This window comes from Macrotis lagotis, chromosome X (genome assembly GCF_037893015.1).
Source record: "Macrotis lagotis isolate mMagLag1 chromosome X, bilby.v1.9.chrom.fasta, whole genome shotgun sequence".
Classification (NCBI taxonomy): domain Eukaryota; kingdom Metazoa; phylum Chordata; class Mammalia; order Peramelemorphia; family Peramelidae; genus Macrotis; species Macrotis lagotis.
This window is the reverse complement of record NC_133666.1, coordinates 296,208,719-296,228,826: the sequence shown is the minus strand read 5'-3', so window position 1 is coordinate 296,228,826 and position 20,108 is coordinate 296,208,719. Positions and strand designations below refer to the sequence as shown.

Sequence of the window (20,108 nt, the reverse complement as noted above, 5' to 3'; positions counted from 1 at the left end):
TTCAGGTGAAGCATAGAAAGTGGAGGAGAAGGGTAAAATATGAGGGGCTTAATGATCATGAACTGCATGTATCCCTGCACAGAAAAATGATACTGTAATATTCATATAAAACTTCTCATTTAATAGAGCAGGGAGAAGGAGCTTTTATAAATGAAGCACAGGAGAGAGCTGCATTTGAAGATATAATATATTGTAAAAATGGAGTCAATGGCTAAAAGGGAAATGTAATGGGAGTGGGAGAAAAGAGAAGTGGAATAGGCTAAGATATTTCATATAAGATTTTTTTATTGCAATGAGCTATTGTAATGATTTGGAAGGGGGAAGGTGAGGGGGAATGAGGGAAGCTTCACTATCATCAGAGTTGGCTCAGAGAGGAAACAGCATATACACTCAATGGGGTATAGACATCTGGAGTAAAAAGGAAAGGAGGGGGATGGGAAAGGGAGTTGTGAATGATGGAGGAGAGGGTGATCATCGGGGAGAGTGGTCAGATATAACACATTTCCTTTTTTATTTCTTGCAAGGGGCTGGGTTTAGGTGGCCTGTCCAGGACCATGGGGCCGGGTGGTTGCTGGGCCTTAGGGGTGGTATGTGGGCTCAGGGCCTCTTGGCCTCAGGGCCAGTGATGATCATTGCCCTGCAATCACTCAGCTACCCTACAGCACATTTTAGAAGAGGGACAGAGTGAAAGGAGAGAAAAAATATAGTATATAGTAGTGGGGAGGTATGTATAGAGGAAGTTGCAGTCAGCAACAGCAATGGTGGAAAAATATGGAAGTAGCTTTTGTGATGGACTTATCATAAAGAATGTGATCCATCTGAGACAGTGCTGGTGGTGTTGGAACACAGACAGAAGCACATTTTTTTTTCCTTTCCTTTACTTTATTTCTCATGAGGGTCTATATTTTTTGCAGGGAAGGGCTATTATGTTTACTCTTAAACAAGAATATTTTAGTAATGTATCAAAAAACCTCATTTGTACAAAAAATAAAAATAAATAAATAAATGTTCACTCCATAAATAACTTAATATGTGATTTTCATGTGTTGATATGGCTGAAAATCTATCATCCTATGGCCAACCTAATAATGAGATTCTCTTATCTTAGCTCAGATAATCAGGATCTGGTATGCAGCCATCACCTGGTATGTGTATATACATATATGTGTGTGTAGGCATATATGTATATAACCACATGTACATGTGTGCATAGATGCCTACAAATATACATATATTTGTATATGTGCATATACATTCTCAGTTACACACACACATACATATATATATGTGTGTATATATATATATATATATATATATATATATATATATACATCTCCAATAATAATAATAAGCAAGTTACCCCCAAGTATCCTTTCAGTCTCAAGACAAATGAAGAATGACATTTTGGATAGAAATGCACTTTAAATAATAAACTTCAAAGAGACTATAGACAAGAATCATATAGGATGGCCAAATATGGATGGACTGCATTCTGCTGTAGAGAATCTCTAATCTGATAAAATCATAAGTTAATTGAAGTATTTAAGTATAGCCAAATATAATAATAGCTTTACCCTGACTCAGAGAGATGCATAGACTCATACAACAATAATTTTTCCTTTTGATGACACCTGTTTCCAGAATGGGGTGGGGGGGAATGATGGCTTTGGAAGAGGGGAAAGGGAGAAGGGGAATCCTAATGAAAACAAACTCAGACTTTATTTCCCCTAATTTTCCATCTCCTTCCCCCTCCCAACCAATGAAGGCACCTTCCATCACAAAGAGATGAAGTTGGAGGTCTGGTTATTGACAGGTGGGCAGTTTGCACAATAAAGTTTAACAGTTTACATCAATATGTATGGCTTCATCGATGCTGTCGATGGATCCCTCATTTGGTTTATGGGTACTTATGCATACATTGATTCTTCTTCTTCTCTTTCCCTTCAAGCATGCAAACGCAAAGAGCAAGAACCAAACAAAGACAGGAATAATTCCCAGAAGAAATCTCGTCTGGTTTTCACCGACCTCCAACGCCGAACACTCTTCGCCATCTTCAAGGAGAACAAGCGCCCATCCAAAGAGATGCAGATCACCATTTCTCAGCAGCTGGGGCTGGAACTCACCACAGTCAGTAATTTCTTCATGAATGCCCGACGTCGCAGCTTGGAGAAATGGCAGGACGATTTAAGTACAGGGGGATCCTCATCAACCTCCAGCACTTGTACCAAAGCATGACTGAAAGAATCTGAATTGGGCACAAGCCAACTGTAAAAGTTAAAAACAACAACAACAAAAGGAAAAAGACACAGAATTCTTAGCTGGGGCCCTTCACTGGTGATTTGAAAGCACAATTCTCTCAAAAAAAAGAAATTTCTATTCTAGCTGTAATCATAGGACTTGTGTTCTTTTTTTATGGCTATGGAGTCTAAGTGCAAGCTAAAAATTAGTCTCTTCCACAAAAATATTCTTCTCTAAGCATGCTAAGCATACCAGAAACCCAAATGGGTCTCTCCTAAAAGCCAGTTAATTCCATTGTGGTTTCAGTCACAGTTAGGATTGTTTGAAAAGAACACAATTCAATACAGAGTCTTACTAGCCTCTTGTAGACAAAGTTTCCATGAAAGCAGTGGGAATCTGGCTTGTGTGAGGAATTCCAAGTCTGGGATCCCCAGATGCTTCAGTTAAGAGGAGATTCTAGGAATTTTTATGACTCATTTGCTTTCCAAATGCTTAGCCTCCTTTCACTACAATATACCAAAGTTCACAGCCATAACTAGAGAAACCTAAAAATGATAATTACTGAGCACAAACCTTAAATGTGGAAATCAAATCCAAGAACCTGTTTTTCCAACTCAGGCATCTTTTCACCAAATGGTTTAGGAGCTTTTAGGTCGATCCAGTTGACAGTCTTCTTTCCCTTACCTCCAGAAAGTCTCATATGATTATGGATCGGTTAAACAAAATCCATTCACTTGAGCTCAAAGTATCAAGCACAAAGATGATAACTATAGAAATAAGCAAGGTTCTGGATTCACTGCATCCATATCAAGACATTGATTCTGAAGTCATTAGCGGATAGCAAGGGAACAAGGATGACTTCAAGCACATTTTGCAGTTTGCCACCAATCCTGTGTTTGTACATAATGCAGACACTCACTCAGGAGGCCAATTTAACTGCTATGGTACATGGAGCAAATGCAACATATTAAAAGATCTAGATTTTTTTAGATCATTAGGGTATCCTCCTTGGTTAATGGCCATCTTGTCCCTCCTATTGTGCATTGTCACCACCACATCCATCTCATTACTACTATTTCAAATTTTGTTGCTATTTCATACATTCTTTTGGTGGGATCCCTCAATGTTTGTTGGCTGGGGGGAATTCCAACAACAACAACAACCAACATGTCATCTCAATACTATTGTTCATAACTTTTCATCTGAATCCCAAGCTTCTTTCATTGTTAAGTCATCCCTGTATAACGACTGATAAAATCTGGAGAAAACACAGCACACCAAAGAAGCAGAGTCCTGCAAACCAAAGACATTTCTTACTTGCCATTTTCTAGCCTAAAAATACTGTGATTACTTTTAGAAATCAGAATGCCACTGCAACTCCAAATGGCCCTCAGCTCTTGTATTAGGCTGGCCCTTTGGGTGAGCAGCATGGCAATGCCGAGAACATTAGCCAAGTCACATTGGGAGGGTTAACCACATTGGCTGTCCTTGGTGGTGACCAGCTTCCAAACAAGGCCTATGGTCCCTCTCCTGGAGATTGTGATGGTCACAATGTGCATATTTACCAGTGAATGGCCCCTGGAGAGCACCATTGGAGTGTTCAAAAGCAAGCCAAACACTGCAATGATTCTTTAAAGACACTTGAGACTTTTTTATGTATTACTTAATCGAAACCAAAGAAACTTTTCTGCACCTACTTCTGCAACAAAAAAAAAAACTTCCATTAAAGATGAATAACTAAATTAAAAAATAATAATGAAAAACAACAAAGAAGAAGGAAAAATAATACTGTGTGACACATTGTGTCTGGACAGACCTCTTGGGACATTTTTCGGAAGCAGATTTCAAAGAAAGGGTTGAAACAGGAATGGAAACAAAGAAAAGCCTCCATTGGCTGCTGCTTCATTTGACAACTCACTTGGTAATCTTAAAAGTTGAAGATTGTCTTTAATTTGTGCCTATGCAGTTTTTCAAAAGAACAAGGAACAGAGCAACGGAAACCTCAACAGCTACAATACCAAAGATGAGGATTTCTCACACCTTTTGTTTCAGTTCATTATCTCTTCTTGCACGGCTAAAACGCTAATAGCATCATTGATTTGTGTAAAGGTAATCAATTCTGTTTCTTTGAGCAACAAAAGAAAAGGGTCATTTATTTTATTTTATTTTATTTCCTTCTTTTTTTTGCTTTTATAGTCTCTACCCCAGCATGGAATCTTTCCAAAGGTACCATAGACTCCAAGTGTTAAGATATTGGGATACTTAATTAATCTCTCTTCTCCATCCAGGGAATGTGGGAGAAGAGATTGTCACTTGAATGTTCTTTGCTTGACCACCTAAAAATTTGTTCCTAGTATCAGAGCCTTATCATCAGGGGAATGAAGGGGGACACTGTGCTGGGCAAATCTTTTCCCCTTCCACAATACCAAAGAGTTTGCCATCAAGATAGCTTTGTCTCCATGTAGTTGCTTCATCTGAACAGGGCTCATTTCAGAAAACATGTAAATTATTGTGATTTCTACTTTTCTATTAGCTTTTAAAATCATCTATAAAGCTTCATTTCTAAGAGGAAATATATATTCCTATATATGTATTAAAGTATATATATTTATATATGTGTTATTTGTATAACACATATATACATATATACAGGATGTCCCCAAAGTCATTGTGTAGTTTCAGTTTTAATAGCTTTAAATTGCACAAAGACTTTCGGGATAGCCTGTATATATATATGTAAACACACACACATATGTATACAAAACTAAAGATATCCATGAGATCCAGAAAATATTGCCATCAAAAAGTGACATGTTGTTATTGTTGTATGTTCTATTTGTTAAGTATATATCAGAATTGTAACCATTTTCCATGCCATTCCAAAAGCAAAGAACCGCTGTAGATGTACAGTTTTTAGACTAAGATGAAATGTCCGGTCAAAATTTAAACTTATGATCACATGTTCTGGAATTATATTCACAAAATATGAATCTATTCTGCAACAAACTCACCATTTGCAGTTGAAGTGAATAAGATGTTCTAAGCCTCCAGCCCAATCCAAGTATTGTTATAAATCTTAGGTCCTATTCAGGATTGAACTAACAGTAAGTCCATTTTATATAACTTCCAGGAAATGTTCAATAGAGTTTCCTCATCTTGTTACCTAAAAGGAGAATACCCTTCAAAATGAAAATACACCTTATAATCATTTATGTGTTTTTTAGATACACTGCTCTGATTTCTAATAAGGAAAAGCCCAACTTTGCCTTGAAAGGCAAATATGATTCCTGGGGGGGGGGCATTATAGAACTATATCAAAAGTGAGGATTCAATTATACTCAATTTGGAGGAATAGGGGAAAAAAGCTAATATATTTCACAACAGGAAAAAAAACAAACCAAAGTTTAGAGAGACATGTGTGTCTGAAACATCTATATCCTGGACAATTCTGTATGCCCAAAGCATCTTCCCCACCTCTCCATCTATGGTGGTTCCTTTCAAATTGAGTGGTTTCATATGTGGAGCCCAAGTGGTTATTTCTTCATTTTCTCCCTTGAAATCAACATATTATTCTATTCAAAAACATTTTATTCATTCTTTAGCAATCATTTATTTTTTCTTCATTCTCTTTCCTCCTTCCTAAAGTGAAAAAGAAAACCAAACCCTAATAACAAAAATGTTAAGTCAAAAAAAACAAATTCCCATATTGGCTATATCCAAAAACGTCATCAAATATTTATTTAATATCTGCTATGGGAAAGATATTTTGCTAATCTCATTTCATTTCCTCCCCAAACCTCCAAGGTACTGAGATATGAAAGTATTCTAGGCAAGAAAATATTCACATGTTGGATGACAAAAAAACCAAACTTTCACTTAGACATGGTTCCTTTCAAATCATGATAGTCTCTCTTTGCTCATAGAGTGGTTTTAAAGTGGTTTTAAAATGGAATGAGAAGTCTTGTAGTTCAGATATCCAAATTCCATGAGAGATTATCTCCAGAAGATGTCCAGTCAAAAGAAAACTACTTTTTGGATAACCTTGTCAGCAAAATAGAGAACTTTACCTTGGGACACCAATCACATGCAACTCCCATTTCTCTTGTGTTTAGGGGAAGATTACACTATGTAAAGACAAAAATGTCTCTCTATACTTTTAACCAAATCTTGCACAATCTGAGATTTTTGCTCTTAAAAGACAACATGCATACATTGCTTTCAAAATTTCAAGCCTCCTTATGTTGGAAGATTCTAGGTTTAGAGGTCATCTGGTGAAACTCCTTCATTTCATAGAGCCCAAACAGATTAACTGACTTAATCATGGTCAAACAGGCAGTAAATAGTAGATCCAGGATTGGTACCCAGGGTAGCCCAGTCTAAATCCAGTTCTCTTTTCGCACACCAGGCCATCAGTCAGTCTGTTGTCTTAAAAAATAGCCTGTTGTCTTAAAGCTTGAAAGAAAAAATCAACAACCATTTTCTTATATTTTCTGATTTGATGGTTTCTAAGAAAAAAATCTAATAAGTGAAACAGTTTTCTATTTAGTGCTCATCCCTTTAATCATAGAAAAATCACCAATATACCACAATAGCATAAGGACAGCATGAAGTGGGAATTTCACACCAAATTTCATACTCCAATGTTACATGAAGCATGTAGGTTATCAGCTGTGGAGTGGGAGGGGGTGGATATACTCTGCAGCTACAAATATTAAAATTTAGTAGTCAATAAATGGAAAATATCTCTAATATAAAAAATGGCCCCAAAATAAATATTTCCTGAATTTGGTGGCTGTTATTTGGTTTGTATTATTCTAGATGGTATTGATAGTTATCATTAAATATATGCCCACTGCAAGATAGTGAAAGAATGCAGATGAAACCATTCTGTAATCCTTCTGATTTTCTACATATACCTTTGAAATTCACTTGGATGTGGTGTGGAAGCTGTAACATAGAAATATATCCTCCTGGTTCATATTTTCGAAATTCCTTCTAGTCTACATGGGTTTTCCTTCACTTTTTCTTCACAGTACTCTCAATTTAATAATTTATGAGGTTTTGCTTCATTATTTAGTTCATTCTTGGTTTTCCCCCCACTTTGCTGCAAATGTGTGCTAGGGAAATTCAATCTAAATTCCATTTAAACAAAGGAAAAACCTAAGAAGATAAATCTTTTGTGAGTCTTTATTATCATTAAAATCAAACTGATTTCTAGAGCCAAATTAAAGACCACTTAGATTCTCCATTTTTGCCTCCCTCCAATCAGGGCACAGACACCTAAAAACTGACTATACTGAAAACATTATGAGAGTCCTGGAAATGCTCTATCAGTTTAGACAGTCTGGGTGTGATTACAGTGGGACCAGATTTGGTTTATGTCACCAAAGGCTTAACAATTTGCATATAGGTTAGCTTTGATTTTTCAGAAGATTGTACTAATTTTAAGGGGTTTTTATATATCTCCCACTGAAAAGATTTCAAAAATTAAAAAAAGATGAGTCCTAATGATGTCTAGGAGCAATAAGATACTTTGAAAAGTGTGAAAAGAAAGTTACCTGTAGATACAATAACCTTGCAGATAACCACCAAGGTTTGAAGTAGGCTAAGAGTAGAAAAATAGATTTATTTTGACCTTCTGATTAGTCTAGGTTTCATCACCTTGATAGAAATCTGCTGGACTCATAATTTGGCATTTATCTGCAATGATGGATTACTAGACAAGTTTTTCCCTAGACTCTCAGTGTAGGATGAATACTTTCTACAAAAACAGATATTTGTGGTTTTAGAGAAAATCCTAAATTGAAGAAATATGTTCTCAGAATTAGATGAGACTTTGGAGGAGTCTCAGTCCAACTTTAACCATAAGTTTGAAGTTCTTTCCCCTGGCAAAGGAATCTTTAGTAAGTGAAGAAGTGTCCTATATTGCCATATAAATCCCATGTATTTAGGACCTTGGATGAAGAAGCATGTATGTTCTCACATGCTGAATTGCCAACACCAATTTCTATTTCTCTCCAGGGAAAGTACTTCCTTTCTTTCTTTGATTTTTTCGGGGGAAGCTCTTGGCCATCCATTCAGGATGCTTAGGAAAGAATTATGGTGAATCAGAATCAGCAGCACAATCATGCTAAGTCTCCTGTTTGTGGACAAAAAAAAAAGGCTTACATAAAGGTTGCTGTTTCACATCATTTGAATCCTATAGGAAAGCCATATTTCCATGGGCTATGAAACAACTCATCCATATCAAACCTCAATACTGCTATCTTTGACAACAGAAGCAGGTTAAATCAAGAATCCAAGATTTCCTTCTAGCTTTCCAAGTTAAGTCCATTGAAACTAAATAGTTAGTGTCTTTCTGTGAAGGAAAACTGGTTCTTCTATGTCCTTACAAGATTGGACTTCTTGCTTCTTGATCAATCATTCCATGAAAAATCCTTCATTCCATCATCTTTTACAATAGGATTCTTTCCATAGCACTGATTTTGGTAAATGAGTCTTCTCTAAAGCATAAACAGTATGTATGCTTGAATATGTACAGACAACATATAGTAGGAATATATTGTCATATATGTCCATCAAAATGTACCTTCATGGCAGCAACACATTGTTACATTAAAGTATCAGTACTGCATGTGTCTAGGTATATGCCTACATGCACAATATATACTATGTGATATTGACCCTCAAAATGGTATTTCATGTGTCTATGATACATCTACCATGTACATCTTTTCATTTGCTTATTGTAACACTGAAAACCAAAGTGCAAAAAAACCAAAACCAAACCCCAAGTCCCAGCATCTTTTGTGTGTATCCTTGGAGATACATTCATTTGGGCACATCTAAGATGAATTCAACTTGCAAGAAACCTTGAATATTGTTTAATCATCTGTGAAGGAATGAAGAATGTGCTTGATTATTTCGGTTGAATAGCTTTATTCTGGATCTTTCTTAACTAAGGCTAATTCCAAAGACCCAGGAAAGGATGAAACCAGCAAAGCAAAGCTCAAACCAAGCTAGAGAAAGAGGACTCTCATTTCTGAGGGTCAGGACAGCAATGACATAGCTCTGGGGAGGTTGTGCTAGCTATGGGGAAGAGGGAGGGAGGGAATTGACCATTTATTTTTCCTTGCTTGTCACAATATCTTAAGTATTTTTAAAGAAAGTAAGAAATCTTTATAGGTTACACTTACTGACTTTAAGGAAATATGAAAGTGATGTAAAGTTTTGTTAAAAAATTGAAATTTTAAAAAAAATCTTCAAGGTTTTCTTTTATTTTCATGACATACTTGGGTTATGACCCCATAGACTAACTACCAATAATGTAATTAATTTATTTAAATTAGTTTCTAGACCAAAAATGTATAGAAATTTTTTCTTAATTATTTAATTCATCCTTAATTAGTTTTGATTTTATATGTTGTACTTATTTATCAAAATCTAGAAGGGTTAAGTGAGTGCATCAGAGATGCAGAATTTTGAATGAGAGCATTGAAGGTTAGTTTGCTTTATAAAGCAAATTCTGTTACAGACAGGAAAGAAATACCAGTTACACTTTTTTTTATTTTAAGCATTTGAGGATTTTTCCTTTTATTAATTTTCTGTCAATTGTTTAAATGCCAAAAATTAAATTATTTAACTTGAGCTCACAACCCCACCTGTTCCAAAGGTGAGCTTCACCTTTTAATTATTTGTGGCCAATGAAGCCTTCATAATGTAACTTATTTATTTAACTTATTCCATGCCTGCTGCAGGCACACTTGTATAGTTTATATTTTTTATTTAAGACAACAGAAAGCACTACATTTTCTTTTTTGTCAGAACAACAGAGCGAATTTCACGGACAAGCAATGACTCTTCAACCTGAACCCATGCATTCAGAAACAAAAGCCAGGACCTGATTTCTCTGGCCTGGACTTTGGGGCTTCTACAACATAAACTAGGGGAGGGGGAGGGAGAGGGAGGGGGGAATCCAAAACAAAACCAAAAAAATCATGACAAGCAAAAAGAGAGAAACCCTTCCACTAGCTGCTTCCAAGAATGAACTCTGTGTGTGTGTGTGTGTGTGTAAAACCACCAACAACCAAAAAACAAAGCAAAACAAAAAAAAAGAGGAAAAAAGAGAAAACAAAAGAAAAAACTTTGTATTTCTAGTGAGAACCAAAGAAGGCTACCTCACTGACTTTTTCCATTTGTAATTTTAATCGTGTTGATGATACCAAAGATACCAAAGATTTCTTTCTCTGTGCGGTCTGCATTTTGCTTGTGCTCTTTTATAGTTTGAACTCTTCTCTCTGACGTATGGTGTGTACAGCCACAGCTCAGATACCCCAAAGATATAAATACTTAGGCAATGGTGGCTGCTGACTCAGGAAGGAATGTTTTCTGTGTTTCTCTCATTTGTTTGCTGCCCATCAAGAAATGTGGTCCAAGTGTTCAAGTCACAACTTCAGGTGATGCTGCAATTGGATTCAAATGAGCTTCTAGAATAAATTTGGAGCCAAATTAATGGGATGGGGTAGGAGATGACTGGTTTGGGAATGGAAATTTGTTCCATTTCCATCATCCCCAATGCTTCCTCATAATTATATGGGTATACATTTTAAATCATATTTCCTCAGAAAATCATACCATAAAATATTAGAGCTGGAAGGGAGAGAACATCTAGGCCAATATATTCACTTCATATAATTTTAATGAGAAAAGGTAGTACCTCTGAAGAGACCCAGAGGAGATAAGTGATATGCAGATTTGATGTCACAATAGTTTAATGGCATAATTTAGCATATACTTTTGTATTCCTTCAGTTCCTTCCTACACTTACCCTACTTTCTGTATAAGTCAAAAAATAAGATGACTCATTAGCTATTAAAATTTGTAGGTAGAAATCATCCAACATTGAGACTGAGTATGTTTATTTAACATGGTACCCTGCCAAAAAATTGTGAGCATATTCTGATAGTCATAATAATGGTTGGCAAGCATAATTAGATGCTCAAAAAAAACTTTTTTAATGACAATAATGTTCCTATATCTACAAAGCCAGACATTGGTCTTATTTAGGTTGCCTGCATTGGTCAAACTATTTGAATGATTGCCACATCTCCATTTTGTTGTATTTCCTAAGTATGGGCTTTATCCCCATAGGGAAAAGGGCAGGGTAAGGAATAGTATTTGGCCTCTTCACATTAATGGATTTTTGTTGTTATATATTCCAGATAAAATAAATTTGGTTGACACTATAGAAAAAATGAATTTCTTTCTTGCATGCATTTTTTACACATTTTAAAGGATATTTCATTATTAGACCTAACCCAATATTTCCCACATAGGTATGAGATAGATTTATATCCATGGATATGCTAAGAGAAACTCTAGGTATGTAAAGAGTTAAAATTTCAGAATAACATGTGTCAACTTAAATGATTACTTAACAGTTGCCTCTCATTAAATTAATTAACCTTTTTGGTTTCTTTTCATAACCATTAAATAATTAAATTGCTATTAAGCTACATTCATCAAAATGGACTCATGTGTAAGTCAGTGAAGTCATTCATAGCTTTCAACCAAATAGGCTTTAGACATATTCAGAGATAGTTGTAGTCTGTAAGACTGGGTACTGAATAATAGTGTGAAGCACTTTCATATTATGTGGAGTCTTCAAGCACTTAGATGGGTCATTTAGTTCTAGAAGGTAGGAAAGAAAAGACCTGATAGCTCACCAATCTCACCATCACCACCACCTCAAGATATGATATGGATGCGGCAGAGGACATTAAAGTAAATAACCTTCTTATGTAGAAGCTACCATTTAGCCCAAATATACTCACTTTTTAAATTGCTTCTAGGCACTGTCCTGATAACCTTGCAACATATTCTCCTCCCCCTCTTCCTCTAGGACAGGCTTCTATTATCCTAAACTAGGCATTTCTGAACCAGATGGCAAAGATGCTTTGATGCTCTTTCCCTTTCCTCATGGAGCTAAAATCCACAGGATGATAGCCAGGATTGGAGATGACCTAATTTACTGAATTAGGTAGATTCCCTTCCCCCACTCAAAACTCCTCCTAACCAGCCAACTGGGAGAATCCATTCAGAATGATGGCAGCCTGAACACAGAAAACATCCTCAATGGTCAGAATCCACAGCAATTCCTTATCAGTCTCATGCTTCACTTGCAAAGTGTGACACAACCACGGGACGAGTGCCTTGCTTGAACCAAAGCAACGATTTAGCCAGTCTGGACCTCTCTGTGCTTTTTTTAATCCTTCCTGTGAATACCTCAGCTTCAACTGGGCCTCCATACTGTACCTGGTGGACTTATTGTACTGTGGTGCTTTGTATTGCAACCCTGCAAAGAACAAGATTTGTAATAATACCAAAGGTTCTTTATCTTTCTTCCCTCTGTCTCCCCTTGTTCTTCTACCCTTTTCTAGTTCTTCACGGTTCCAAAGCTTTAATATAAACCTGGGCATGTTGGCAATGCAGACCGCACAATTCCTTACCGAATTTTCTCAGATATACCTCATAGATGATAGTGTTTAGAGTAATGTTATATAGCGTATGTAATAAATTATTCACTGTTTCTTTTGGTAACTGTGATTTAAAAAAAAGAAAAATGCTTTATATGTTTTAGGTTGTGCTTTTGTAATAGACAAAAAAAAGGTGCGCTTAAAAAAAATGTACATCCTTTCTCTCCCCACCCCCCCCTTTGGATTTTATTTATTCTGGATTGGGGAAAGTTGCAGAATGAGCCCAAAGTTTACAGTTTCATATTTTGCTGAAGAAACAATCTGTGTTCATTTGCTGTCTTGAAAACAAATTATTTTCTACATTTGTGCTACTTGGTCTGAACAATTAATTGTCCTGTGTTAACAAGTGTAGTATTATAATTAGCAACTGCCAATCAGTGCTATAATTTTATGCATGAGGCTAAAAACTTAGCAGTGTGATGCATTGTGGTTCTTAATAGCAGGATACTTCATTTGCAACTAGACCTTTCCCTTTGGTTTTAATGGACTTTATTTATGCATGGGAGCCTGTCGTTTGTTAGCAATTGTGGAACAGTTGTGTATACATTAAACTGTGAAAATGTGCACAGCTCAGCCTCAGACAGTGGTAATATTGGTTTATGCTGGGAGATGTCTCACTTCTAAAATACCTTTATTATAGGCCTGGATTTTGAAAGGAGACCAATTGAATAGGCTCCAAAATTTACAATGGGAAACATTGTTCAAAGTTGGAGCCAATCAACTTGCATCACCTAAATAGTGCTCCTTGTCACCCATATGCACCCAATTGATTCTGGGAGTGGTTTGAAAATATATATCAAAAAATGAAGAAATTGGGCAAAGTTTCCCATTTCCATTACATACTAAAAGGAATTATTCTGGCTTTATGGCAGCATCCTTAAATCTACCATTACTTGAATATGAAGATCTCAGTTTATCCAAATGTTAGCCCCAACTGCAGTTCTTTCTGTCATTTTTGGCAAAAATGACAAAATTGACTGTATGTGCTTTTGTAAGCTGCTCAGTTTTCCAAGATTAGCATACAAGACTTCAGGTTTAATAACCCTCTTCTAATTTTGCTGCCTATCATGCCTGACAACCTTACACACAATCCCAGATACAGTTCAAAGAATGTGGTTATACCCCATTTCTATAAGCCTTCCTATGCAACTGAATTTCAGTTCTTCCTAGAGTCAAAGATGCCTCACCTGGGTTGATCTGACTCTTTATTGAAGTAGTATAGAATCTGGCATCCTCTTTCCATTCTTTTGCCATCCTATTTCAACAGAGGTCAGAATAGGATGTGTTTTGAATCAAGTTCAGAACAACTATCATGACCCAAACTCCCTGATTCTCTGAGGCATCCAAATCATAAATTTTTTTTTTCTGTTATTGTTGATGTTGCTGCACTGGAATTGGCAAATTTCTTTCCCCTCCCCTTTTTTTATTTTGAGACCCATGAGCAAGTTTCACACCAACTTCCCAAACCAACCATGCTCAATCTGAAGGCAAGTCAACAACTCAACATACTTCCTGGTGCATAGGAGAGTACAGCTTCCAAACCAGTGGTGTCAAGGGGCAGTCTGCTATGCAAGACATTCAAGGTCACCCCCAGTAGAGTGTCTATATTGTCTAGTCATTGAGAATATATTGGAAATGTGCTTTCATTAGTGCAAAGACACATATTTTTATTTGGCCTTATAAAGTAGATTGTGATAATGAAAGCTTTGTAATATAGTCTGTTTATTTTTTCCCTTATTTATCTGCCAAAGATGGTAATGGATACAAAAATTTTAAATAGGTTTTTGTAAGACAGTTAATGATTGTAATAGTGTTTATCTTCCAGAAAGCTTTATATGTTCTTCCGCAATAAGTCAAATCAATATTTGTTTCAGCAAAGTTTTCCTCACGCTCGCAGAGACACAAACTGTTCCATTTGAAACACATGTAATATCTACAGAGTCCAAAATCATTTGCAATCCAAAGAAAACCAAAGGGTATATGAGACAATGAGCATACCCGGCCCTGTTTAGCGCAGGCCACACACGAGCCCGCTAGCCAAGCTTTGCCAAGAATTGTCTTATGAAATTTGAGGTTTATTTTGTTATGCCATTTTATGTCCTTTTTTTTAAAAACTTTGTGGAAGGTGATATGTTGAATCAAGTGTAAGCTAAGTTTTCCAGACAATTAAAGTAGCTACATCATGAATGTTATTTTATTATTAAAGGGTTTTTACTCAACACATTGTGCCAGTAGAAGTCCTTTCCTTGAAGACACTAGATCCCAGGGTTGGTTTGTATTTGTTCAGAGCTTCTGTCCTCACTATTGGCTGGGCCACATCAAGAAGACAATGGGGAAGAAATCTGACTTTTACTGGGGAAATAAAAGGTCCTAGCCTGGAAGATGCATTCATAACTCCATCCCAAGAAATGGGACCTCCATGTGGAGTCATTTTGAAAGGAGACTTGAGACAAATTTCTATAGCTGTAGCCTTTTCACTGGGTGGACATTCTTACTAAATATATCCTTTGAGATCAACATCCAATAGATTCCAGAGAATATAGAATTGATTCTTAGAGTAAAGAGAAAAGTGAAACAAAGAGGGGAAAAGAAGAAATTCTGGGCATGCCACAATCAACAGTTAGATGACAGCCAACAAACAGTTATTAAGCATCTACTATATGCCAGACACTTTGCCAAGTACCAGGGATACAATGAAATACAAAAATCAATATCTAATCTCAAGGACCTAACTTTAAATGAGGGAAACTCCATGTAAACAGCTATGTGTAAACACACACACATACATATGCACACACACACACGCATATATATATATATATATATATATTCTTATAAACACACACACATATATGTTTAAACATCATGGATATAATAAATTAGAAATAATCAATAAAGGGAAAGCACTAGCATTAAAGGGGTACCTTGTAGTTTCCACCATTCCCCTAGTTGGGCTATTATTACCAACAAAGTCCATCAAATAATTCTGCAAGAAAAAAAGGTGGCACATGAAAGCTGTTTTTACTGGAGACTTTTCCTAAAAGAGGGAGTATCTTCCCTCCTCACTTTTAATTTGATTATATGCTGCAGAAGGTCCGAGTCCCTTGAGTAGATATAGTATTCCTGCCATCAACAAGCTAGAGAATAGACAAATGCGCAAACTCCTCCCTTTCCACAACCTGGTAAAACAAGCTTCTCTCCATTTACTCTAATTATAACTTAAGGGAATAAAAAACAGAATATTATTTGGAGAACAAATTGAGGAATATTTGGGATATCTTGGTATGCTGTGGAGGTATGGGGGTTGGAAGAGAAGGAATTTAAGCAATCTCAACACTCTCTAGACTAAAAGAGACAAGAAAGGGAATGGAGAAACACACTGCTTTTCTGTATCTCATTGTTTTCCTCTGATGGGCAAATGGTTTGCCTACACTGTTGACTTTTCTTTGGTGCTACCATAGATATAAAGGCCTGGGTTGAACCTATCAAAGTAACAAAACATATACCTCCCCTCAATATTTAATTTTCCAGGACTCAAAATAACATTTTCCCCCTGTAAAACACAAGAAGAAGCAAAATAGATATTCCTTTGGGTTCTAGAGTCTGGATTTTCTATCAGTTCATGGGATTCTTCAGAAAAAAAAAATCTCAACTGCTCTTTGAGAAGAATGTTTGGCCACTGATATCTATTTATTATTTAGTTTTCCTAAAATGTCATAATAAATTTTCACTTTCCCATCTTGGGCTTGCAAAGTTTGGGGAATATCATTGATACTGAGATAACAGTAATGGCCATAAGAGAGTTTAGAAGATAACTTGATAATTGAAGTTCCTGAATTAAGGTGATAGGATTTCTAACAATTTAGTGTAGTTGATGTCTTTATGTTTGCTAGTGTATTTTTCCTTTGAATTAAGACTTTAATAATGGAATCTTATTTCTGTCTCCAGTCAAGAACCATTCAGTTTTCCCTCCACAAATATCTGATTACATGATTCCTTCATAATTCCAATTGTTCAGATACTGACAATACCCAATTATCTTATTTTACCAAAAAAAAAGAAAGAAAATCACTGGCAATCCCTAGAATATATGTTCACTAACTATAGAAAGATAAGTCAATTTCATTCATCTGTCCTACCCCAACTTTCTCTCCTGATAAAGATTAGCCAATATTATTTATGATTTCTTTCATTGATCAATGGATTATTACAGAAAAGTTACCCACTCAGTTAAGTTTTAAATAAATCTTCAGGGTCTCTACATTCAACTAACCTTACTTTTAGACTCAGAAACTTTTCTGGGTAGGAGAGGAATATAAGAAACTATATTATCTGAGGCTTCTTCCTTGGGCTATAATCTCAGATGCATTTTTTTTTTTGGTTAGAGAAACAGTTTTTAAATTCACAAACTCTTTGGGAAGGTCTATATAATTTCCTCATAGCTTTCAGTCTTTTGGCTATTGGTGGTAATTAGAATGGGGAAAGGAAGAGTTTTCTATAACTCTGCTTTAAGTTACAAGCTTATTTTTTTTTTCAATCATTAGGGAACAAGAGTATGAGTGGATACTTTGGTTTCTTGTATTTTATTTTTCTTTCCAATAACAAAGAAAACAGTAAAACCACAGGGAAATGAAAGCTTGTTTGTAACTATTTTCTACCATATGCCTTTCAAACCTTTGTCAAATTTAGGGTCAAGTGACTCGAGATTGAATTCCACCACTCCCTTTCAGACGATGACCCTTCCATTGAGTAGAGATCCATTGAAACATAATTCCCACCTACCAGTCAAATTCATTTTGGTTTCAAAAATAGTTATATGGAACCAGATCCCTTTCCATACTGAATTTCCATCAAAATCCCATACAATTTGTCATCAAAGAGCTCATGGGGAAAAATGCTGCTAGGTGGTGTAGGGGATAGAATGTTGGGCCTGGAGTCAAGAAGATTCATCTTACTGAGTTGCAATATGACCTCAGACATCTACTAACTGTATGACTCTGGACAAGTCACTTAAATTTTGTTTGTCTCAGTTCTTTAAAATGAGTTGAGGAAGGAAATAGCAAACCACTCCAGTATGTCTGCCAAGAAAATCTCAAATAGGGTCTCAGAGACTCATATATGACTGAAAAATAACTTAATATTCATATTCAAATGTCAGAATAGTTTCCCCTTCCAATTTGCTGAAACCTTTACTAACAAATTTGTAATTTTCATTTTTAAAAAAAAGAAAAACAAAATATAATAAACTAAAATGACCACTTACACTCTTGATACATGTCTTTCAGTACCATAGTTTCAAAACTCATTACAATTGAAAATTTCCCAACTTTCTAAAGTGCTAAGACATGTTCTATAAAGTAAGCCAAAAAAAGTGCCACATTCAGCAGTTGCCCTAACATCAGAGTGGTACTGAAGTATATGTTGTCATAAGGAGGAAGCTGTTGGGGACACTCTAATATCTTTCCCTAGTTCTAGATCTTTACAGATTTCCCAACTTCCTGCCACCTTGCTCCTTGTTTTGTCTACAACATTGCTTACACTAGATTCTTCTATTTTGATTCCTATCTTTGAATGGGAATATTGTAAATTCTTCAATTAGTGTTAAATAAATGGTTTTAATTCATGGACCATGACTCAGTTGCTTTCTTGCCCCTTCATGAAAGAAGGATGGAACTGGTTTCCTCCTCCTTTCTCTCAAAGTGAACTACAAAAGGAATAATTTAAAAATTCGTGGTCTTCCTAGCTTACTATCTTGGTTTATTCTGAAAAATGACATTAAAGGAGGACCCCTCAAAAATCTTTAGAAATGGTAAGTAAAACTATAATCTGGTTCTTTGAAAAGACTAGTAAATTTGGTAATCTTTTACCAAGTCTGGTTGTTGTCCTTCATTTTTAAAGAGAACTGAAATGACATCATTCCGTTGGGATCAAGGTACAGTGTGCCACCTGTGGTTGATCAGTCCAATGTGAGTTTGGGAGGCTCTACCACAGGTGGGAACAAATAGTCCATAGGAACATTTAGAATGGAGTTGTTTCTAAATTTGCACATGTCATATTTCTTTTTGAGTTATTACAATTCTGCTTTACTCATAGAGTACAGTGCTTTTTTTTTTTAATTCAGGTACCCATGCTGGATGGTCCTATGTTATTGTTCCCCATTTCTCACAACTGATTTCAGAATTCTTCAGACAGATTTTGAGAATGCCCTTGTGTCACTTCTTTTGACTTCTACGTGAGCCTAATGTGAATTCTCAATGAAAAAGTCTCTTAGGCAAATGTACTTTTGACATTTGAACAACATGGCCAGCCCATCAGAGCAGAAGAATTTGAATGCTTGTCATTTTAGCTTGAGAAGGGATCTCAGTGTCCAATACTTTACTTTGTCAAGTGATCTTTACCATACCAGGAAACCAAATTTCTTCCATTTGAATTGTCTTGCAAAGATTCTGAAGAAAGAAAAAAGAGGAAAGAAAGAAAGAAATAGAGAGATATAAAAAGAAAGGAAAGATATGGAAAGAAAGATATAGAAAGAAAAATAATCTTCACACATATGTAGATATTTTAAATATAAATATGTATCTTCCTCCATATATATAAATATACATACATGCGTATATACATATATCCTTCAGGATGTCAGTTTCTAAAGGTATAGAAGTGCTCCAAACATACTGATTTCCTTCAATAACTTTATGAATCTATTACAAATGAGGAAATTTCAGAGATGACGCCTGTTTCATTTTAGACATGCAACTATGGTCAATCCCTTTACCTCTCAGTAACTTACCTAACTCTATAAGACTATAAGTTACAAACAGTTGCTGATATGCATCAGTGAAAATAGTTTTTAAAATTGAAAGTTCCCTACAACCAAATCACAGATCCAGAGCTATGTACAAATAGTTAATATATTTATAGAAAAACATATTTCATCATAATACAGTGAAAAGAGTACTGGATCTGATTTTGGAGGTCCTAGATTCAAATCTTATCTTGAACACTTACTACCAATGCTACCTTGTGCAAATTATTTACTCCATGGGCCTGAATTTTTCAACAATAAAATATATTAGATTGCCTCTTTTCAAGCTCTAGATATGATAACATGGCATATGGATAGATACATGTATTTATGTACATAAAAGCTCAAATGTCATTACTAAATTACATAATTTAAATGTATGTAACTCTTTAAAACTGGAAAGCCTTTTACATCCATTACCTCAGTTGTTTCACAGCAGCCCTCTGAGATTGGCATTCTAAGTAAGCATCATCATCTCCATATTATAGATGAGGGAATTAGTACTCAGAGGTTAAATAACTAACTTATATTCA

At 35.7% G+C, this 20,108-nt stretch overlaps 1 protein-coding gene and 1 long non-coding RNA gene across 4 annotated transcripts in view; one reads left to right on the top strand and one right to left on the bottom strand.

Annotated features, from left to right (window-relative positions):
* The window catches only part of ONECUT2 (one cut homeobox 2), a 72,526-nt gene extending 57,566 nt beyond the window's left edge, over positions 1-14,960 (top strand). Inside the window, exon 2 of the mRNA XM_074207145.1 lies at positions 1,949-14,960. Coding sequence (XP_074063246.1) covers positions 1,949-2,235 — 287 coding nt within the window. The 3' untranslated portion in view covers positions 2,236-14,960. The remainder of the gene's footprint in view (positions 1-1,948) is intronic.
* LOC141502416 (uncharacterized) overlaps positions 1-20,108 on the bottom strand; it is a 293,674-nt gene that overhangs the window by 222,313 nt on the left and 51,253 nt on the right. The gene's annotated exons all lie outside the window — the stretch shown is intronic.